This window comes from Xiphophorus couchianus, chromosome 13 (genome assembly GCF_001444195.1).
Source record: "Xiphophorus couchianus chromosome 13, X_couchianus-1.0, whole genome shotgun sequence".
Taxonomy (NCBI): Eukaryota; Metazoa; Chordata; class Actinopteri; order Cyprinodontiformes; family Poeciliidae; genus Xiphophorus; species Xiphophorus couchianus.
Genome location: NC_040240.1, coordinates 22,427,370 through 22,451,099, shown reverse-complemented (window position 1 = coordinate 22,451,099; position 23,730 = coordinate 22,427,370). Strand labels below are relative to the sequence as shown.

Here is a 23,730-nt window from a genome sequence, read left to right as displayed (position 1 = left end):
GCTAAAGTTTTTAGATGTGCCACAGGTACAAAACACTGGAATGAAATGGTTTAATTACCTCCTCCTTGTGTATATCAGTTCTCCGAGCCTTGCTAATGACCTAATTATTCTATTCAGGTGTGGTGCAGCAGAGACACATCTAAAAGTTGCAGGACTGCAGCCCTCGAGGACTGGAGTTTGAGACCCCTGATCTAGACAAAGCAGACAGCACTGTGAAGAGAATGTTCTTGGATTTCTCCAGTGGATTTAACCCAATTCAGTCTGATTTGCTTAGTCAGAAACTCCAGAAGACACAAGTGGAGGTCTCAACAATTGCCTGCATCAAAGATTGCCTGACAGACAGACCACAGATTTAGAAGATGAAGGATTGTGCGTCAAACTAGATGATCAACAGCAAAGGATCACCACAGAGTGCTATGCTTTCACAATTTCTTTTTATTCTGTATTTATGAGACTTTTAGCACAAGACATCACCTGGAGAAGGTTGGGCAGCTCAGTGTGCTGGCCTGGAGTTTAAGGGTGGAAGAGGCTTCTGGACAACATAAAAGATTAGTTTTTATGAATGTGATTTTAAGAACATAAAATTTGTGTTTCCTAGAGTCTGTTTCCAACATTTCTTGGCTGGATAAGAGCTTAAATTCTGTAGTCTGTATCCCATATTAAACAAAGCCCAATACATGCTAAAGACTTAGTCTGTCTACACTTAAGCTCTCCCATGTGGCACCCTGCAACAATGTTGTTATGCATACAGTAAGAGTCAATTTTAGATATGGCCTTGTGTCAGCCTATATGAGTTAGGAGTCTGCCACCTGAGAAGACACTTCACATTTTAATTTCCTCACGTCATGCTGTTTGAGGCCTGCAGTCTGCATGTCTTGCCTTTTTATAGGTCTGTGGTGGTGAGGAGCTCATGCCTGCAGTTATTGATAACAGCTTTTGGCCCATGCAGACATTGATATGGGGCTGACAGGAAAAGCATTTCATTTAGTTTGTCACTGAACATTTCATGTCTGTTTTACATTTGACCTCAAATTCTTCTTTACTTGCAATGAGTTATATCCACTAGTGGAAACCCAGGTGAATTACGGAATTCCAATGGCAACCTAACCATTCACAGTATTTGTCTTGTAAGGTTTGCATTCTACACTGTAGAATTACATGGAGCTAAATGTGGCTTAGTAGAAGGAATGTAAAGAATAGTCGTCTTAAATCTAGTTGTGAGCTTGATACCTTTATGCTCCTGTAACATGTTGGTATTCCTCTGGCCGGCCTGTTGATCTGATATTCATTACTGAACTGTGTATTAGTGTACAAAGTTATAAGTGTAATTGGGTGAATGCTGTTCTAAGGTGAAGCGATCATTATGACTGGGAAAGTGCTGAAAAGAATTCACTCCATTTACCATTTCTAATGTGATTTTTAGCAGTATAGTTTGGGACTTTTAAAGTAAGATTCTGTTCAAAAGTTGGAAGTGATTATTATCTTACTATCAGCAGAAAACCTTTCTATCCTCATTTAGTTTCCTATCATCACATTTTCATTGAGTCCTTAATAAATTAAATAAAATAGAAACCAGTGATGTTCAACAAATAAAGGAGGTGGAGCTTTATAATCTTCATAAAACACATGCTGAGAATAGAATATGTAAAGCATTCATAGAAACTTGCTGGTAAGAGTGTAAAAATACAATAAATTAAATAAAAAATGTTTTCAGTGTCTCCTTTCTCAACCTTGATCATAAAGACTTTGCTTAGTTATTACTTATTTATGATGTCTGAGTCTCATTATTTTTTCTTCAGTGTTCACTCCAGAAATAATGGGAAGAATTTTTATAACTGTCTCAAAGTATTGCAGCTTAAATCTAACTCTTTTGTGTAACCTTGACAATAATACATTTACAACCAGGAACAAGCTAAGCATAGACTGAAAGCTAACCCCCACGACTAACTGAGTTATTTATTAAAGTTTATTTGATAGGGACAGACACACATTGACACAGACAAACTGAACAGAACAGCAGTCCCATGCTTGCGTCATAGTGCTTATAGCAACAGCTAATTTGCAGCACCTGTCTCTAGATGGGCTTTTAAACAGTACATCTTAAAACTATTAAAAATTGAAGTAATAGTCATTTTAAATAGCACAACATAATGTTGATAACATCTATACAATCATGCATATAAAACAGTGTGAGACTTAAAAGTGAGACATAGAAGTGTAAAGACTTAGGGGTCTTTACTCTTCCCAACAGGAATGCTGATTATGTTTATTTTACTATTAACATTGGCATTGTTTCAGTTTTTCCAGTGTGTGATTATAAAATATTAGGTGCCAACATGCAAAGCATCATTAAATAGGTTGTGCTTCAGAGTTTGGTTGTCATTTTTGTAATTAACAAGTTAACAGTGTCTTGTTATTCCAAAGGAACATGTGCCAGAAGGAAAACCGCGCTGCTAGGGTTGGGTGAGTATGAGAAAGAGCAGGGCCTATGATAGACTGCTGACTCCAATACACTTACATTTTTACTGCAATGGATATAGGCTCAATTAAGTTCATGACTTCTTCTTTTATCCTGAAGGTGCATAATTTGATTCTTTGTAGGGTAGTAAAGCAGATCTGGTGACGATTGGGCTGCATGATATAAGGCATTCAGCTCTGTGCAGGTTCAGGCTTGCATCTTTATATTTGTTTCTTGTGATGCACATAAGCTGATAAAATAGTATGGAAGCAAAAGCACGAGGGCAACGTAAGCGTGTTTCAGCAAGTAAATTTGAGTATGTTTGTACGCTCAGCTTTTCTCCAGTTTTGTGCTTCTCTTGTTACGTCAGTCCTATTAGCTATGGTCTATATTTAGCAGGAGTTCTTAGCCAAACAGCGTGGGAGAGAGTTTTGAGAGATGTGAGCCTGGAAAGAGGTCAACATGGTGACAAAGATTACTGTGAGCAGTAAAAGAAGAGCCAAATGATCAACAAGTGATCAACAAAACACCAATCTGAGCCAAATAATAATAATAATATTCTATTCTTTTCTATTCTATTCAATTCTATATTTTAATAATCAATAAATCATATTAGGTCTAACCAGATAACAATTACCCCATTTAGAAACTAATAATGATGTCTCAAAATTTCCCAATTATAACTATTTGTTAGAAATACAAAATAAGTATTCTCTGATGTTTTCTTCATTAAAACTACAATGCATATAAGGAAATAAATAACACAGTAAAGGTCCAGGCCCGCCCAAACATGCAGGTATCATATTGCAGTATGCTACTGAAACATCCGAGTTCAAATTTAGCCTGGAACCTTTGTTGTGTGTCATTTCACCTCTCTTATTTGCTGCTGGCATTTGTAACATAGTGCAGAGAGAAATTGGTTGTTTACAACAAATAGGTCCGGGTCCACCAGGTTGTTGAATATATACTTCAACTTACCATCTTTTGACAGGTTTTTAAGATATGTTGAAGACCCACTTACTAACTCAATTCAATGTTTCATTCTGTTTTAAGTTTTATTTAACTGGTTTTATTAGTGTTCTCATTGGTTTTATCTGCTTTTAAACTGTATTATTTTCTTGGCTATTGTTTTATGTTATATGTTCATCACTGTGTTTGAAAGCTCTTTATAAATAAAGTTAATATAATAATTATTAACCAGCAACTTTAGGCAGTTCAAAACAAAAGTAATAATGTGCTGGATTTTTATGAATCTTATTAGAATATATTCTCTAATAATATCTAATAATGCATATTAAGGTATATTTGGAGTTTGAATTATTAAAATATGACGTTTCTAGTATTTTTGGAGGAGTGGGCTCATGTATTTTAGCTTTTTGCATTCACTCATGGTCCATAACTCTCACCAAAACTGTGATAATCTTTAAATACCTTTTAATTTCTTATGTGCATCCAAAGAATTCAACTGAAGCTATAATCAAACACTTTAAGAGCTTATATTGCATTTATAAGCTTTATATATATAAGCCTACATTTATAACTAAAATCTGTATTTTTATTCTTTCTGTCAAAGGGTTTTGAGTTTGAGTTCCTATGTCTACAAAATTATTTGGCAACAAATATTATGCTAAATACAATTAAATAGTCCATCCATCCATCCATCCATCCATCTTCTTCCGCTTATCCGAGGTCGGGTCGCGGGGGTAGCAGCTTCAGAAGGGAGGCCCAGACTTCCCTCTCCCCAGCCACTTCTTCCAGCTCCTCCGGGGGAATCCCGAGGCGTTCCCAGGCCAGCCGAGAGACATAGTCCCTCCAGCGTGTCCTGGGTCTTCCCCGGGGCCTCCTCCCGGTGGGACGTGCCCGGAACACCTCACCAGGGAGGCGTCCAGGAGGCATCCTGACCAGATGCCCAAGCCACCTCAACTGGCTCCTCTCGATGTGAAGGAGCAGCGGCTCTACTCTGAGTCCCTCCCGGATGACTGAGCTTCTCACCCTATCTCTAAGGGAGAGCCCAGCCACCCTACGGAGAAAACCCATTTCGGCCGCTTGTATCCGCGATCTCGTTCTTTCGGTCATGACCCAAAGCTCATGACCATAGATGAGGGTGGGAACGTAGATCGACCGGTAAATCGAGAGCTTCGCTTTTTGGCTCAGCTCTCTCTTCACCACGACGGACCGGTACAGCGCCCGCTTGACAGCAGACGCTGCGCCAATCCGCCTGTCGATCTCCCGCTCCCTTCTTCCCCCATTCGTGAACAAGATCCCAAGATACTTAAACTCCTCCACTTGGGGCAGGACACCCCCCCTGACCCGGAGAAGGCACTCTACCCTTTTCCGGCTCAAGACCATGGCCTCGGATTTGGAGGCACTGATCCCCATCCCGGCCGCTTCACACTCGGCTGCGAACCGATCCAGCGAGAGCTGCAGATCACGATCTGATGAAGCCAAAAGGACCACATCGTCTGCGAAAAGCAGAGATGAGATCCTGAGGCCACCAAATCGGATCCCCTCAACACCTTGGCTGCGCCTAGAAATTCTGTCCATGAAAGTGATGAACAGAATCGGTGACAAAGGGCAGCCCTGGCGGAGTCCAACTCTCACCGGAAACGAGCCCGACTTACTGCCGGCAATGCGGACCAGACTCTGACACCGGTCATACAGGGACCTGACAGCCCGTATCAAAAGGCCCGGTACCCCATACTCCCGGAGAACCCCCCACAGGGCTCCCCGAGGGACACGGTCGAACGCCTTCTCCAAGTCCACAAAACACATGTAGACTGGTTGGGCGAACTCCCATGCACCCTCCAGGACCCTGCTGAGGGTGTAGAGCTGGTCCAGTGTTCCACGACCAGGACGAAAACCACACTGCTCTTCCTGAATCCGAGGTTCGACTATCCGACGGACCCTCCTCTCCAGGACCCCTGAATAGACCTTGCCAGGAAGGCTTAAGAGTGTGACCCCTCTATAATTGGAGCACACCCTCCGGTCCCCCTTTTTGAACAGGGGGACCACCACCCCAGTCTGCCAATCCAGGGGAACTGCCCCCGATGTCCATGCGATATTGCAGAGTCGCGTCAACCAACACAACCCTACAACATCCAGAGCCTTAAGGAACTCCGGGCGGATCTCATCCACCCCCGGGGCCCTGCCACCGAGGAGCTTTTTAACCACCTCGGCGACCTCGCCCCCAGAGATTGGAGAGCCCAACCCAGAGTCCCCAGGCTCCGCTTCCTCAGTGGAAGGCATGTTGGTGGGATTGAGGAGGTCTTCGAAGTACTCTGCCCACCGGCCCACAACGTCCCGAGTAGAGGTCAGCAGCACACCATCCCCACTATAAACAGTGTTGGTGCTGCACCGCTTCCCCCCCCTGAGACGCCGGATGGTGGACCAGAATCGCCTCGAAGCCGTGCGGAAGTCTTTCTCCATGGCCTCTCCAAACTCCTCCCACACCCGAGTTTTTGCCTCAGCAACCGCCCGAGCCGCATGCCGCGTCGCCCGCCGGTACCCATCAGCTGCTTCCGGAGTCCCACAGGCCAAAAAGGCTCGATAGGACTCCTTCTTCAGCCTGACGGCATCCCTCACCGAAGGTGTCCACCAACGGGTTCGAGGGTTGCCGCCGCGACAGGCACCGACAACCTTGCGGCCACAGCTCCGATCGGCCGCCTCGACAATGGAGGCACGGAACACGGTCCACTCAGACTCCATGTCCCCCACCTCCCCCGGGACGTGTTCGAAGTTTTGCCGGAGATGGGAGTTAAAGCTCCGTCTCACAGGGGATTCCGCCAGACGTTCCCAGCAGACCCTCACAACACGTTTGGGCCTGCCAGGTCTGACCGGCTTTCGCCCCCGCCACCGGAGCCAACTCACCACCAGGTAGTGGTCAGTGGACAGCTCCGCACCTCTCTTCACCCGAGTGTCCAAGACATACGGCCGCAGATCCGATGAAACGATGACAAAGTCGATCATCGAACTGCGGCCTAGGGTGTCCTGGTGCCAAGTGCACATATGGACACCCTTATGCTTGAACATGGTGTTCGTTATGGACAATCCATGGCGAGCACAGAAGTCCAGCAACAGAACACCGCTCGAGTTCAGGTCGGGTGGGCCGTTCCTCCCAACCACGCCCCTCCAGGTCTCACTGTCGTTGCCCACGTGAGCGTTGAAGTCCCCCAGAATTAAATAGTCCTTTGTTACATAAAATGCACAAGCAACAGATGCCCAAAACAAGACATCAAAAGCACAGTATGCAGTTGTTACCTCAGGCGTTTATATTATGAGGTGTAAAGTAAGATTGGTCATGAAAGCAGGGACAGAGGAGGCAGGAACTGTAAGAGGAGAATGTGTGGCGAGTGCAAAATAGGAGAGAAATGGAACTTGAGAAAGGACGATATTAATTATTCATGTCATGTTTAATAATAAAATGAACTCATTCATACTCAATTGATTCACATCAAAAAAGGTGCAGAGATTTTGCTCGCTCCATCCAGGCATTGAGAATTATGAGTGCTAACATAAATCATCAGAAAACGAAAAAGCTTAATAAAAAAAAACATGGTAACATCTCACAACTTCCACATTTTCACCATCTAACAATGTTTTCTATTGTAATAATCCAACTTTTCATTTTAAAAGGGGTGCACTTGTTCTTTTGGTTAACAAAAATGCATAATTTGACTAATAGAAAGCTATAAGACAGATATCAAGCGTCACTATAACAGTACAAATTGTTAAACTCTGGTTTATGAAAATACAACTGGGATAACTCAAACAGCTAAGTAGTTGCAAACTAAGAAAATGTCAAAAGGTGGAACAACAGCAGGACACAATGGAGTAAATCAAATAGGAAACCAAATATCCTAAAAACTAAATAGAACACAGTTAGTCTGGTATATTCCTTGGTTTTGATGCCAGGGCTGTGTATGGGTTTGGTACAACAGCCAGAAACACACAAATGTTGGATTCTTGTTTTCTGTTTTTGTATTTACAGATAAGGCTTAGGATTACATGTACACCAAAGAGAGCGTTCTTTGCTAGTTCATTACTTCAAAATGAAAAAGTTCAAACAGTGTCTACATCTAAGTCAAAAACTAAAAAGTTTATATCTTGAAATTATAAAAGAAGAAAATATAGGTATAAATGATTTTTACTAAGGCCTCATGCAAATTAAAAGGAAATCCTGAACCTGGTGTAGCATTTAATAGTATCCATTGTACAACATTATTGAGAACCGACAGTGATATTACTTTGGAAGTATCTTCATGGGCTCAATATCTGTTTTGGTTAGTCACATAAAGCAATAAAAGAACAAATTTGGATCCTCCTTTGAATGAGAAAGAGGGCTAACATTTTCACTCATATTTTCTTTGCTTTGATTATATCCACTGCACTGCGACAACAGGACTCTATGACAAAAAAATCTAAAGACTGCAAACTAGACAGGTATTCAAGGCATACAAATGTGAACAATGTAATTATATTAAGCATAAGGGTGTTATAAATGCCAAAACATTAAAATATTTTTCAAAGCATTGTCTAAATAAAATGTTTGTTATGGTACAAGATGTGGACGTTGTGCTGAATGCATTGTGTTTATTAGATTCCTAGAAATTAATTTATTTGTTTTGATAGGCAGGCACTGTAATTTTTTAATATATAACAGCTTTTTTAAGTAAGACATGTAAGAAGAGTATCAACCTTATGGATGATCAATGTTGAAGTCACCTATCAGTAGTTTTATTAGTTATTGATGATCTTTGCTCTTCTAATCATCAACCAAACATCAAATATACAAAAACAAAAGGTAACACAGCAAAAGTTAGGAAGTACAAACAAAACATTTTTTTCTCACATCATCTGAAAAAAAAAAGTTTTCTAACTGAGGTTCACAGTTTGGAGGTTAATGTACTGTTTGTTTCATAAAGAAAGCTTTTGTTCATATTGATGCTGTCATTTATCAGGATTTGTCAAGTGACAAAACCAGAAACAAGAAGAAAAACAGAAAAGTTCAAATGAATGCACTCAAATCAACATAGCTGGCAAAGCCAAATATTTTCATAGAATGCATTTTCAATATTGGCACATTTAGAAGAAAAAACATTGTAGTTGAATACAACTTATGTAAAACTTTGAGGAATTTTAAAACTTTAAAACCAGTGACTGATATTACTGTGAATTTAAATGTGCCTTATTATATGTTTTGTATTTAAATATATAATCAGAAACATGAAGTCTAAGAGATTGTCAAATTTCCAGATGCCATTTATTGGTAAGTAACAAATGCAACAGTGCATTTCCTCCAAACTTTGTAGGTTTATAAGACAATATTCAAATGTTTCCCACACAAATCTAGTCAGAAAGGTCACTATATTCATATTCTATCCTCTAGTGCAAATTAATATGCTCTTTATCCAAATAGCAAATTATCTGCTTTACTGATAGAATCTTATTCCAAATGATGTAGTTATGAATATAAATTTAATGATGTGGAATACAACAATTAATTTGCCTCTGATTACCACTCTAAGTTATTTTAGAGATAAAATTCCTTTCCAATAACTTTACAATTAAACAGTCATCTTGACAACTCAACCTGGTGCAAAACTATTTATATTCTTACATAAAGTTAGTTATTTGATTGTTTTGTCAACATGTTTGCTACTCATATATGCCATATTGTGAGGCTATTACCTCAACTAGTTATGCAACAGACATGAAGCAATACAGTAAGTACTCTACACAGTAAAGAGTGTGTAAGGCCCAATTTAGTGATTTGTGCAGAAATTAATTGTTAGTTGCCCTTTAAATGTTTGTTTCGTTTGTTGTTGTATTATCCCTGGGATCATGTTTCATGCGCAGGCATGGCGGGGATAACTTGTTTGACTGGAGCCATTGTGTCATTGTTGACAGCTGTCGCAATGATGCGGCAGTTTTGCATGTCATTCCAGTCTATTCTGATTCTCATCACAAATTATTTTCCAATGGTTTTTTTGCCCCCAACTTATGTGGCAACCTATCAAGGGTTTTGCTGCAGCCATAGATAATAGAAACAAAATGCGCAAGTAGTTATACTTTGTTTGCATTAGTCAGACTTAGCAATACTCTGTTCTGTATTTAGAGGACCTCTGTGATGTCTCAAAATAATGTACACAGAATTTGGGATTGTAAAGGTATTAATCATCTATTAAGCAACAAAATATTACCATGGTAGTTTGTAAACAATATTTAAAATGAATTTGATTGACCTAAAAGTCTCACTAGTAAGTTAACTTATGAAACAGAGTTTACACAAATTAGTTTGTATTAGGAAGAATGTTTGAATCAGCAGGTCAGACCTCGAAGGAAATTGAATATCAATGTCAGCTAGTATACTGATATTCAGTTGGTGTTTGATGCATCCACTAGATATTTGTGACCTTAACTCAAAACCCCATAAATTCATCTTTTAAAATGAAAATAGTCCCTGCTATTTTTTCCTAAATACTAAATATCTAAAACATCTCTACTGTTTCAATTCTGTAGTAAACAGAGAAAGTGATATTTTTGATTGGATGTGTGAGGGAAACATCCTCACCTTTCCACTCCTCCTTCCTTTCAGCAGGTAAAGTGCAGAAATCTTCACCTAAAAGCCACTAACTGCTGCCTTCTTTATGAGGGAGACACCTCTTCCACGGGCTACAGGGCAGCGCCAGCAGCAGGAAGAGGATTCCACCCACAATGAGAACAGCGCCTGCACAGCCGATACACGACACGGACCAGGAGAGCTCATGATGGAGAGGAACCGTGTGGTCACTGGCCAAAAAAGATAGGACAGACTGGTGGAAAGCCAAGAGAGACATGAGCACCAGAACACCTGTAGGAGGCAAAGAGCAGAACAAGATATGAGGAAAAAACTGTGTTTTCTAAAAAATAACATTTAGTTTAATAATCCATATAAACTTGACCAGTCTGTGGCTACCTTTACTGACCTGACAGGATAAAACATATGGATGCTGGCTTCAGAAAGAAGATAATCTCCTTACTCAGAGCCATAGTGATGCAGATGGCCCCCATCACCATCAGGAAAAGGCTGAAAAGGGCCAACATTGCTGTAGCCACATTCAAATCTGATCACAGGAAGAGGAATACATCATAAAAGCGTAACAAATCAGCTATCCCTACTACATTTATCAAAATTACTACATGGAGGCCAACAGAGCGAGAGGGATGAGGCACCAATGTGATTTATATGTACGTCTGTCTTTCTTTATTCAGTCTATGGCACTGTGTAATCTTAATACATTATGAAACTGCCAGAGAAAATGAGAGGTTAGACAGCAGCGCAGAGACACTCAAACAGTGTGGGTGGAATACATATTAAGCACTCAGAGTGCAGACAATAGCCAACCTGAAAGAGTGAGGCAAAGAGGTGAAGGAAGGCACATAGAAAACACAGCGATAAAGAGGGGAACAGAGATTATGGAAAAGAAGACAATAGTATCAAAAGAGGAGGGCCAAAGCTAAAAGAGGCAGGTATTTAGAGGTATGTGGAAAATAACAATGAAAAAGAAAGATGTGGGTAAATGAGGTGGGACATTATGTGACTCACTCTTGTGTGTTGTCTTCTGAAACATGACAGTATTTTCCCCCGTGGTAAAAAATTTGAAGTAGGTGCAGTTGGATTCTGCAGCAGAAAAAGGAAGAACAGCTTACTGTAACTGACATGAACACAAACTCTGCCAGGTAACATGCGTTGGCAGCAAGCAATCTTGATCAACATCTTATTGAAATTCAAGGAGCCACATCTCACATCTTCTCTCACATCCCACCCCTGTACAATTTGATTTTAATTGTTCTCCATCAACCATAATCAGCCATGAGCGTCAATGACGAGCTCAAGGTGACAACCTAAAGCTTCCTGTACAATTTGTATTCTGCTGTTCAGATGATGTGTTACAGCAATTAGTGTTTGGCAGTCAAATTGATTCTGACACCTCTATCTGCTCCCTCGCACATTTGCAAACACAACTAAGCAAACACACACACATCACTCTTAATTACTCTGATGAAAGCCTCGTCCTCAAAGTGTTCTGCTGTGTGTTTTCATATCTCATCAGCCATCAGAGTTCCAGTGTCTGCTCCCCGGTTAGGAAAATTCAAACCCTGACATCAAATAAGATGAAGCTACAACTTGCACTAAACATGATAATTACATCTTTTACCTATGGTCATACTTATTATGCTTTTGGAACAACAATAATTAAAAAATCTGTTTTCTACCAAAATGTGACACCAGAGTTAGACACATAGAGTTAGTTTGCTTCATTAAAAAGTTGAAAAAAGATACTTCTCAAGTTTTTTATTGGTCTGACGTAATAATATAATGTATTATAATATGTTATAGTAATATATATACGTATGTTCTCCCCTTAAACATAATTTTTATGGGACAAGAGAGTTAAGTTCTGAATTGTTGACTGTAAAGAGAACCTAGTTAGAAGCTCAAGTATTTTTATACCTGTTATGAAAAAAGAGAGGATCATTTCAACCTGACATGGTTACAGTGACTCATCCAGTTAGTCAGCCAAACTATTCAGACAAATCGCTGTCACACTATGAGCCGGACATGATTTGTCTAGGCCAGAAAGTCAGGTGAACCTCTCAGACAAGCTTACTCACTCCCTCAAACTGAGCTGTCTATTGGGCTTCACAGTCAGCCAGTTGGCCTGCCAGTCATCTGCCTGAACCTCACTTCCTCAAACAGAACATGTAGCCATCAAAACTATCCCCATGAACCCATCCATGTAGTCAGATATCTTTAAGTCACCTCCAGGCAGCTCCGCAGGTCCACAGCTCTCACGTTCTGGGTCGATATCAGACACCCACAGGGTCTTAGTGCAGCACTTCCACAGACCATAGTGAGCTGTCAGGCATGTCTGTAAAATAAAAACCAGACAGCACAAGACATAAAGCAAGGTTCAGTCTCTGTTTTGAAAAAAAATAGGTTTCAGTTTGGGTTTTTTTCTTCTTCCTGATGCTGACCTATTGTTATATGCTTTATATTTTACTTTTAAATCAAATGTCATGGAAGTGCTGTTTGATGTTTTACCTGATTGTTATAAAAATTCTTTGGGGGCGCCAGTTCCACCCAGAACTCTGTCCCGACTCCAAGGACTGTCAGGACGACACCAACTATGGCCACAAAAAATGCCAGCTTGATCTTATGAGAAAAACACAATAAATCAGAATTTATGCATTAGTAAATGGCTTGAAATTCTTTCTCTCTTTTTTTACGTCTCTTGTAGACATCTTTCAAGCGTTAGCCTATCTTAGTTACAACATGTTTATGAGGTGGTGCACCTAAAAATGCCACCACATTATTTTGGTTATAATTTTTAAACATCTTAATGTATACTTTATTCTTTTTTTTTTAATGAACGAATTATATTTTGTTTGCAGTTTGGCATGTTAATCTGCCTGCATTTATAGTGCTTTCCTGATCGGCAGGGATGGGAGCAGCAGTGGCGAAGCGGAACCTTTGCTTGGGGGGCGTTGCTTCCAGGTTGGTTTTGGGGCGGACTTCCGGTTTGCCTCAAACGCAATCTGGATGCTAAAGACAGGGCTTCAGTGATTATTGGTGACCTCTATTTTATTATCCATTAGGTCAGTACGCGATGAAAACACGCTAAAACTACTTTGCCTCTTATTTGACCAGAATGTAGCACTGTGTTACGGTTTTTGTGCACCGTTTTGCCAGTTTTATCAGGTGAGGGTAAATTTGGCAGTATGCCAGCCCGGGCTGGGATGGAGGTCATGAGAAGGCCATGATACTTTACTAACTGGGTTTTATTTTGCTTTTGTTTGAATAATGTTCAGTGCAAGTTGCTTCTTGGCTCATAAAGTAGCTCAGAGCAGGAGAGTAAAGTGAGTCCAGCCAAAGGTAAAGTTAGAGAAACTATTCGTTGTTCATGAAGTGTGGGAATTGAGGTTAAAGTTGAAACAATGCTAAGTTAAATTCTGTATTTGTTTTGTAAGTCTTGTAATGTTATTTTTGATCGATATTTAGTTAAAATCAGTGTACACTTTGATAATTACGCCAGTTAATATAGAGCTACATGCAGTAAAGCTTTAAAACAGTTCATTTATCCTGTTTGACGCACTATACTGCGGTTGTCTTCATCTACGTGAAGGATGAAAATGTGAAAAGGGTAATGTGTGAAATTAATTATTACCTGTGAGAAAAGAAAACCAGGTTTGTAAGACAATGGTTATGTAAAACATTAATACTGTACACTGAAAAAGGTTCGTTGAACAAATAAAGAAAAAATGCAATCTGGATGCTAAAGGCAGTGCTTCGGTCGTCATTGCTGACTTCTATTTTATTATCCTTCAGATTGTGCTTATCACTGTTATAGCAGTCCTAACACTTGGGACTTGTAACAATGACAGTCACTTCAGTATTATTTTATATTTAACTTGACAACCATTAAATAGTTTTAACTGACTCATTCATTACCTACAAAGTCCTAACCCAAGCTACAATTGAATTTTTCCAACCATGTGAGCTACCTGTTTTGCATTACTTTAAGCATTGCACTGTCTTCAAATTCATTAATTCTGGGTATTTAATAATGCTTGACAAATTCAATTTTGGTGTATGTATTTATATACTCAGTCAGGACTATATATAGTTTTCAGTTGTTGAATAAAACTTGTGCATTCTCTTTCATTCCAGAATAGAAATGGCAAAAAACATTGCAATTTCTATTGCTTTTACACTGAAAATAACATTATAAAAGGCCTCATGTTCATCACTCCTAAAAATATCACAACACAGCATCAGCTTGGTGCTTACTGTAGCCAAATCATGGCTCCCTTTCTAGTGCCTGAACGGTTCAGCTCTCTGACAATCATTGATATTCCTGATTGTGATTCATAGTATGCAAATTGAATAACCAAAATGGCCACACTGCCTTCTTTGAATGCAAAAATTTGATTGAAAACCTATTAGGGTTGGTCAGCTGGACTAAACAAATCTGACTTTTTACGTCATTCTGATGTCTGAATTTGATGATGGCTTCATTCTCATTTCTTTAAGCCTCATGGCAGTCTTGATAGGAGCTGCAATTAATTTAAGTGCAGAACATAATCACTTTCAAAGTATTTTTTTGGTTTGGTGACATGCTTGATTTCATGATTGATTGTCTACACAAAACAGAAAACAATAGCTTCATTGACAAAAATTAAAAGAAAATTTACTATCAGGTCCAAGAAAGATAACTTTGCTAACATTGCACCCATATTACTTTTTCTGCGGTAAATAATTTAGTTTATTAGGCCTGATTACTTTGGTCATCCACTTGTTAACTTATTCTATTTTTTATATATATTTATATATATATTTTGCTATGGCCAAGTAAAACCTGAGGTGAAGTTGTCACTAGTGGTTAACATAGGTTGGGGGAAAAACCATTCAAACTTATTACTGAGACACTGCAAAGAGTCAACCAATAACACACAAACAGTATTGGCACATATCAGTCAGTGGCCTTATATGATACTACAAGCACTACTATTACAGTTTAAAGCTGGCGTTTCAAACAACATTATTGTTTTAATTTAAGAAAATCTCAAACTGGAAAAATACATGAACACTATCCAAAGCCTTTCACCTTTCCCTCCTGGGCTTCACTCATGGCATGTCCAGCTGAAGTTGTCCTGCGTCTTTTGTTCCCACCAAAGGTGCTGCGTCCACCCATTAAACTGGCCAGGCCCCCTGCTCCCTGTGCTGGTCCTCCTGGTGCAGCCATTCCACCTGCTCCTGCTGTTCCCGGGACCACGGTGCGGCCCTCCTCGTCAGTCAGAAAAAAAGTTGACCACATCTTGTTTAAAACAGAGCGCAGCCCCAGCTATAAATCTCAGTCCGTTGGGTGGTTGAATTGATTTGTAGTTTTTGAGGGATAAAAATAGAAATGGATTGTTTACTCTCAATTTGTGATTGTCCAGGAAATGAAAAAATTGGGGGTAAGAATCCCTCTCTACAGGTGTATCTGACACATAACATTGAGTCTTAGAATACAAAAGGTTCAGAAAAGATGAGTTTGAGGTATTTCATGATAACAAATAAAATCCAAAAACAGACTACAAAGGAGTTTTTAGGAGTGTTTCTGGTACTTGAATACCGGTGGAGTGCAAAAGGCAGAAAGGCTGCTGGAAACGGGATTGGACAAAGAGCGAGGAAAAAAGTAAAAATAGAGTTAGAGATTATGGTAATATAGAAAAAGAAACATCAATATTAACAATGTTAGCTCATTCTTAACTCTTGTTTCACTGCCCCTGCCCCCAAGACAAATATAGCATACTGAGATTAAATTACACTGTGATTACATTCAATGTTAAGTTAAAGTGAAAGTTAGGCTACTATAATATACATTACAATGAGACTGACATAAAAAGAAAACATTGCTTGTAAATGTGTGAAGTAGACACAATAAAATGTTAAAAAATATTTCAAATGCATCAAGTTGATGTTAAAAAATAGTTTTATGGGTGTGTAGTTTATATTATACTAATTTTATTATAATTTTGGTTGCAAATTCCTATAAATGTAGCTTGATTCAATGTGCTAGGAGGTAAATTTAAAACAGTAGATAAAACAATCTTTAAAAAAAGCTTCTCAGGTTATAACCTTCAATATATATTCTGAGACTATTTGTAAAATAGAAATCATTGTCAAGTCAAAGGCTTTTACATTGTTTTTCTGAGTAACTGCTGCATGGATACGCTGAGTCTGGAACACTTCTTGCTGTCTTCTGTAAATGCAGCAGCTGTGCTGCTGCATTCCAAATGGATGTAGTGACAACAGGGTTGACATGCAATCCTTTTTGTTGTTTGGAAGACCGAAACACGTCCCCCAGGGAGACCACAATCTGTCTTGTTAACAAGACAAAGAGCTGTACAGCAGACGTTTTCAGAGGTGCTCTGAAAGGTCAATGTAAGTGTGACAAGACCAAAAGCAACACATTATTTTAACTGCACATTTTTCACAATGTGTAACATTCCTGAAGAATTTGACAAACAATCCAGTCTGCTATTCTTATCAGGTGTGTCTTGTACCTTGCAAAAATAATCATCACAGAAATAATAATCACACTGCTTGTGTCAATTGTTTTTCACATCACAACCTCATATTTCAGGGTGTTTTATTTGGTTTATGTGAAAGATCAACTCAGTAGCAAAGGATTGTAAAATGAAACTAAAACTATCTGTGATTTGCAATAATATAATAAAAACTACAAGAGTTGTTTTCTTGGCTCTGTTTGATAAATGTTATCTTACCCTGACCTAAATTCACAGTTGTGCCACTTCTCATTTTTGATTTGAACATAGTTCTGTAAAATGAGATTGAAACTAATCCTGCATATTTATGCACAGTTTTATTGACTGGCCTTCATGATGTTTGTTCACTGAAAAAAAAACCCTCAAAGAGCAGCTTTATTTATATTGAGACTAACTGACACTGTGATTACCAATAAGGTTACTTCTAAAGACAAAGATTACAGTAAAAACATCAACATATTTGGTTGCACCAGGACATAATATGAAAAGTTGAAGGGGCTTGAAAAGTTTTACACAATACTTTATCTGTCTTGTACTACAACAGTGTTGTTTCACTTTTGTTTACAGCTTCTCAATGTCTAGCGTCACACCAACATTAGCAAAGTGAAACATGACACTGGTTTCATTACACTACGGTACAATAATTTAACAAAGCAAAACTATTGTCATATCACTGTCAAGAATCAAAGTCTTGCTCCTGGTTACTTCACCTCAAGGTGAAGTGTTGCCAGGCACAATAGTTAATATGTAAGAAAGAATATCTAGGAAGCAGTTCCACCAAACTACTAAACTGCAACCAAAACAACTATGTTTGAAAATCTAAAAAAAAAAAATAATCCTGTTTTTTTTTACCTCAACAATACTTTAAATGTGAAGCCTAAAGACAAGCATAAGATCAAATTATGCTATCAAGACAGATAAGTATTTAAAACTCTGCATTAAATCAGTCTGTCTTTCTTTAAAACATTTTACTGGGTATTTGAGTTCAAATCAACCTGGTAATTTTTCCCAAATGTAAAACAAAAATGAGTGGTTCTATTTTCGCAATAGTTATTTACCATTGCATACCTTCTTAATTAGCGCTAAAAATGCACCTAGCATTCCTTTGTCATAATGACAGTGTTAAATACGCATCCCCTGGGTTTACAAATGCACAGCAGTACTCATCAACAACACCAAAAAGTATTCACACCTTTCATTGCAGCTTATTATAGACTGATGCAGGTGGTTTACAGCATTAGAGAGTGTTGAAAAGAGTATTTGTACCGGCTAAGCATGATATAAAATATTCTCTCCATTCTTCTTAAAGCTGGTAATCGTGCTCCTTATAAAGCATCCAGTAGAACAAATTGGAAAACCAAGAAAAAGCTCTCTGTTGGTTTAAACAACCTGAAAAACTCCATTAACAAATCCATCTGACGGTCTCAAAATCATAAAAAGCTCTGTGGGGTTTTTGAATCACATCTCATAGACTACAAACTCTGTGAACACTACTTGCACGCAGCATTTGAAAATGATGATCAGCGGCTTTTTTCGCTCCAAGCCCTGCCCTCCACATAACACATTTGAGAAGCTAAAAAAACCACCACCATGCCAAAGTTAGACCCATAACTTTTATTTTGTCACACTTTAACACTTGCTGCAAGCGTGCCTCACAATATTCGCCGTCACTTCACAAATATTACAACAATGACATTAACGAGGTAGCTGACCTGTTTGCTGACCTGCTTTTTGTGTGTGTGGTTCTGCTCGGAGTGACGGAGGGCGAGGTGGGGCGAGGTGAGGCGAGGAGAGGGAGTGACAGAGGGTGGGAAAGGGGTGGAGGTCAAAGTAGCTTGGTGTTATGTCTGAAGCAGGATAGGTTGGTGGGCTGGAGGGGGTTGAAAAATAATACAAGTTAAATGCCACTGTGTGCGTATACACTGAAAAAAGCACGCTCTGTGGCAATTTCCATGTTGCGTGAGTGTATTTTCTGGTAAACATTTGCATGTAGAGTCTCAAGGAGAAAATATATGTTTGTTTGTGGAAGTGTATGCACATTCCTCTCTTTTTAGCTAAAAGACTAACTAAATGCCAAACTAAATGCCTAAAATGTGTTTGTGTGTGTGAGGTACACAGCCACTCTGAAGCTTTTGTAAGTCAATCCGTTTGTTTATTCTCACTACAACAGTTGTGCAGAATGATTTTTCCATTTTTTCCATTTGAAATACACTTGAAATTGTATCAGATTGCACCCACTCAAACCCCGGCTCTGTAACGGCGTGTATGTGTGTGCATGTGACTCCTCCATAGCTATTTTTGCCCCCCACCTGTTAATGACTATAAAGCCGAGCTGAGGGAAAAAGGCCTGCAGCAGGGGGGTTGTGTCAGCTCAACCCTGGCTGATGGTCTCATGTCTGCAGCTCCCACCACCGTCCTGGTGATTGAAGAGGCAATAGTAGAGTCAACACCTCGAAGACAAGTATCACAGCCGGTGGGATGTTGGTGGGCTCACATGGTCCGGTGTCGGGGTGAAGAAATCAGTTTCACCAGACAGTGAAAACCTGATACTCCTCTGCCTGCTGACACAGGCACAAGCACTCTGTCAAGCTTGCTACAAGGGGCACCAAGATGTGTAAATGCTGATCTGTAAAGTATACACTTGGAGAATGATCAGATTTAGGGTTGCTTTATACCGGATTTCTGCCCATAGCCAGGTACGAATCTTTTCTAGATCATTTTTGCCCGTAAGAAATGTCAGACACAATTATATAAACTCATTATTTCAACACCACATTTCTCTTGCAATGGAAAAAATGAAGAATGTTTACTCTTGTAGCTTACTTGGACCTTCAAAAGAAAGATCTAATCCTATTGAAATTCTATAATTTTTCAAATCAAACACTTTCAAACATATTTGTTTAACATTTTCCTGGAGCAAGACTGGTTACTGCGAACTAGCATGCTGACATTTCTTGAACAAAATTGTCAGCAAAAAAGGATTCTGTCATTGTCATTTTACATTGCATATGCGAATAACCAAAATCCCCAAATTTTGCCTATAACAGATGTTAACTGATCATTTATAGGAAAAAAAATCATTAACTGTCTTGCTTTGCTTTTTGGTTTGAAGATTTACTAAGTCTTCCATCTTTTTAGGGTGCATCTGAGTGTCTTGTCCTCCTGTTGTCTGAGAAGAAAAGAAAACACTGCAGTCAGATATGCCTGGCATTGTGATTAGGTGGTGCAAGTGCATGCAAGAAGGTCAGGCACACAAAGATGGAGGACTCAATGTGAGGGGTAGAAAATAAGGATAAAAAAGGAAAAGTGTGAGAAAAGAGGATAACTCAAAAATGAAGGGCAGAGAGACAAGTCATGCAGAAAGAGTTGCCTCCCTTCCCTCTAAGCCTGAGCAGACAAATTAAATGCAGCAGGAAAGTTATTAAATGAGTGGGTTTTAGTTATTCTGAGTGCTCAGTCCACAATTAATTGGAAAATATATTAGCTTGTTTATTACTGTCATGACATTTTGTGAAAAATAACTTCTACCTTCCGTTTGGTACTAATGATGGATAGGGACTGGGATGCCAGTGGAATACATCATTGTCATACTTATTTTAATAACAGTGAGATTAAAGTATATATTCTACTACATGCAACATAAAAATCTGTGGAGTCTCAGAAAGTGAGGTCTCCTCCAGGGCCTTTTTTGTAAAATGTGTGTTGTTGACACCCAAGGTCAGATCGTCCTTTTCCTGAACATCCACAAACCGAAAGGTTGAGAACTTCTTCACACAATCCACATCTGTGATGAGTGAATGAATAGCTAGTTTTGTTCCTCCTGCAATCCACAACCAGTTGCTTAGATTTTTGTGTGTTAAGGGCCAGATTGTTGTCTCTGCTCCACCTGGCCAGCTGCTCCACCAGGACTCATCCCTGTTCCCCAGGGATAAGTAGTGCCATCTGTAAACTTTACAGTTGTGTTATTTTAGTGGACAGGACAGAAAATGCAAATCACACTGTAAAGCTGATAAACACAAGTTTGTGAAAAGTTTTGAATATGTATGTTTGAAACGTTTAGTGTTGCATAAATCCTCTTGCATGACTCAGATTATTCAGACATTTTGTTTATTCTGTGCTCATACAGAACTGTGGAATGCCTACACTGTAAAATAGATCTCTTACAAATTTTATATCCTTTTGGTATGAACAGATTATTATTATTATTTGACTCATCACTTAACATTAATGTCTTTGGTTAGATTATTTCTAATCACTGCAGCTATTATCCTATTACATATGCAATAGTATGTGTGTGATGGTGCACAGAAGACACAGTTATAGTGCCTATAAAAATTACTCACCTCCTTGGATGTTACACTTTTTTATTGTTTCCACAAATCAAATATAATCAGTAAAATGTAGCTTTTTGAACAAAATAAAATGACAAAAAAAACACCTTAATGCCATGGTGAAAAATGATTTCTACAAATTAATTACAATTGATTAAAGATAACTTTAATTATGTGATTGCGTATTGATATCTAAACTGACTGGCCTATTTCAGTACAGGTCCAGCTGATTGGTGCTAATAGTCTCACAATGAATAGAATGAAGATCAGTTGAGTGCAGTGAGTGTCTGAAGTGATTGTAGTTTAATGTATCTGGAAAGTCCATTCACAAGTTAATCAGTTTTCCTGCCTAACACTACTGTATAGAGACAAAAGAATACTCCAAGCAAGTCAGAAAAAAAGTTATTGAAAAGTATAAGTCAGGGGATGGATACAGAAAATCTTTAAAGCCCAGTACATCCTTGGAGTTCAGCTAAATTAATCAAGAAATGGAAGGAATGTAGCAAATATGAAAATCTGTCTATATCAGGTTATACCTTTTCTCTTCAGGAGTAGTTTCTATAGGCATTATAAATAGATTTGATACAGTAGAAAAAGTTAATTAAAGCCAAGTTCCAACACGTAGTGTTATTTCAGTAATTATAAGAATTAGATTAAAAATTAGAGAATACATTTCTAAAGAACATGATCTTGCTTCCCAATGACTTAGCAGAACACCCCCAGGTTATGTTTATTTAATCCCTGATTATTTTTAGGTGTATTGTTGGATTGTTAAAACCCTAGCAGCATGAATAATTTAAATATTACACTCAATCACTCATGAATATACAGTAAAATAATTTACCATTTTCCACCTGCAATCTTGTTCTCTGTCTTTTTTCAAACTGGGACAAAAAATTGCATCTCTTTAGACTTCATTGCACTAACTGTAGCAAAAAAATTGTTTGTCAAAAATGCATTTTAAAATAAGCCTTTTAATTTTAAGTGCAGCCGCTTTTCTACAGTCTCTCGTGCAATAGTGACCATGACCAATTGAAGGCACCATGTGAAAAGGAGGCATACAAGTAGGGAGGAGTGAAGGGTGTAAAACTAAGCTGCCCTGATCCCTCAGGAATGCAGGGAGTTAGAACACTCACGTTGTGTGCTGCAGGAGGTGATGGGATTACACTGACACAATGGGGCATCTGAAAGTGGGAGCTGCCAATTTGGTGCACAAGTACATGTTCATTACTGTAGAGCAAAAATTGACAACTGGACTTCTTGTTAATCTTGTAAAGAGTGCTGCTGGCAGTTTCAGCAAAGTTCTGTGTATAACCTATTTTTTGCAACTTCATGCTTTCTCCTGCAGCAATATTTGGCAGGAGTTTATTCAATGTTGTCAATCAAAGATGCAGACCAAAAACAGCATACTGTATTTACACCATTACAGAAACAGAGCACAACATTGCAATGGCATTTACAAACCTTTTAACAAACAGAATAAAGATGAGTGTTTAATCAGAAGTCTTGCAGCTTCTGTTTATTTGAGATGTTTTGGTTGTATTAGTTCTTTTCATGTGTTGTGTAGATGATGTTTTTCCACTTCAAAGTGCCTTTGTGAGACTTCTCCAAGAAGGGCTCTGCTGACATTGATTAAATTGAACAAAAGGGGATTTTATTTCAGTCAGCTTGTGTTTCTGGAAGTTTCTTACACCAAATGTTGAATCTCACAGCCATCTCTCCATATTTGGAATCCGTCAGTCTATAGCTTCTACTGTCTGTAAGCAGTTCAAGTTTTCATACCTTATCTTTCTTGATCACTCCCATTATAGTGTAGAAGTATGCTCTAAGCCCAAACTGAGGCCTCAAGATCTGATGGGCTGTCAGGCACTATACATGTCCATCCATTGCCATTATTAGTGAAATTTTAGAAAATAACTTATTTTAATAATTTGCATATTATTAAATACCTCTAGCAGCAGCAGTTTCATTCTTGTGAAGTTTATTTTATCTTCACCCTACAGATGCCAGGAGGTACCGCATCTTGTCCTCCATAAGACAAGGATGGAGTGCTCTGTGTTGTTCATGGTTAGGTCATCCCAATTAAGAGTTACAATGCTGAGTCAGAAATATTGTTTCCCAGACTCACAGTGAGAAACCTTCTGATAAGCCAAGTGTAGAAGGCAGCGACCCTGTCCAGTTAGAACAGATCAGACTGAACAAACATTAGCATGTCTGTTTGCTGTTCTCATTCTTTCAAGAATTAATAAAATGTCTTTTGGGTGAAAATCACAGATCTCTGCTTAGTAACTAAGATTGACAGTTCAGTAGGGGAACTTTTAATATATATATTCGTGTTTCCCTTCAATGTAGGTCAGATTTCTGAAGTTCACAACTAGTAGTTGCCCCATTAATAGATTCCTCTACCTGAGCATTGTACCTCTGCTGCTCCTGCAGAGGAGGATGTTCTCCATCAAGACTGTGAAATCTTCACAGGACAACTTTATTTACTGAGGTTACATATGAATGTTGCAATACAGATATTTAAAGAAGTTACTCTAGCAAAGTTAACGGAAAACGATCTGATCCAACAGGATGTCAGACTCTGCTGAAGTTAAACTCCAAAGAACACTAATGAGTCAACAATTTAAGACTCATGAGTCCAAGCCATCCTTACATGTCTCTAAATAGATGAAAGAAATGTGGAAGGTTGAGTCCTGTCCTTCATAACTGAAGTCACCATCTTTTTAAATGGTGGCTGAGACTGAAGTAGATACAGGGGATTCTGAGACACACAGGGCTGAAGAGGCCGTCAGAGTTTTCACACAGGCCAAGAGATTAACTAACATGATCAGCATTATATGGATT

The 23,730-nt window shown here is 38.9% G+C and overlaps 1 protein-coding gene across 6 annotated transcripts; it reads right to left on the bottom strand.

The window, feature by feature from the left end:
* Positions 1 to 6,848: 6,848 nt before the first annotated feature.
* LOC114156593 (voltage-dependent calcium channel gamma-6 subunit-like) lies at positions 6,849 to 20,926 on the bottom strand. 6 transcript variants are annotated; one of them, XM_028037117.1, is made up of 8 exons: positions 18,862 to 20,926; positions 18,265 to 18,422; positions 15,106 to 15,315; positions 12,543 to 12,653; positions 12,261 to 12,369; positions 11,043 to 11,117; positions 10,423 to 10,560; positions 6,849 to 10,307 (listed from the first exon to the last, which is right to left on the bottom strand). In XM_028037117.1, exons 3-8 carry the CDS (start codon positions 15,313 to 15,315, stop codon positions 10,087 to 10,089), a joined length of 864 nt encoding a protein of 287 aa, XP_027892918.1. In that variant the 5' UTR covers positions 18,265 to 18,422; positions 18,862 to 20,926; the 3' UTR covers positions 6,849 to 10,086. The 6 variants fall into 6 exon arrangements, with proteins under 6 accessions (XP_027892918.1, XP_027892919.1, XP_027892914.1 ...); XM_028037118.1 differs by having other exon boundaries at positions 18,277 to 18,422; XM_028037113.1 differs by having other exon boundaries at positions 15,106 to 15,643; positions 18,862 to 20,925.
* Positions 20,927 to 23,730: the final 2,804 nt, after the last annotated feature.

Bases quoted from the DNA above. Each gene is read 5' to 3' on its own strand.
- LOC114156593 (XM_028037117.1), bottom strand. From the start codon at position 15,315: ATGTGGTCAACTTTTTTTCTGACTGACGAGGAGGGCCGCACCGTGGTC. The intron at 10,561-11,042 runs GTGAGTCACATA...TCCTGTGATCAG, and splicing joins TCAGAAGACAACACACAAGA to ATTTGAATGTGGCTACAGCA. The intron at 10,308-10,422 runs GTCAGTAAAGGT...TGCCTCCTACAG, and splicing joins CATATGTTTTATCCTGTCAG to GTGTTCTGGTGCTCATGTCT.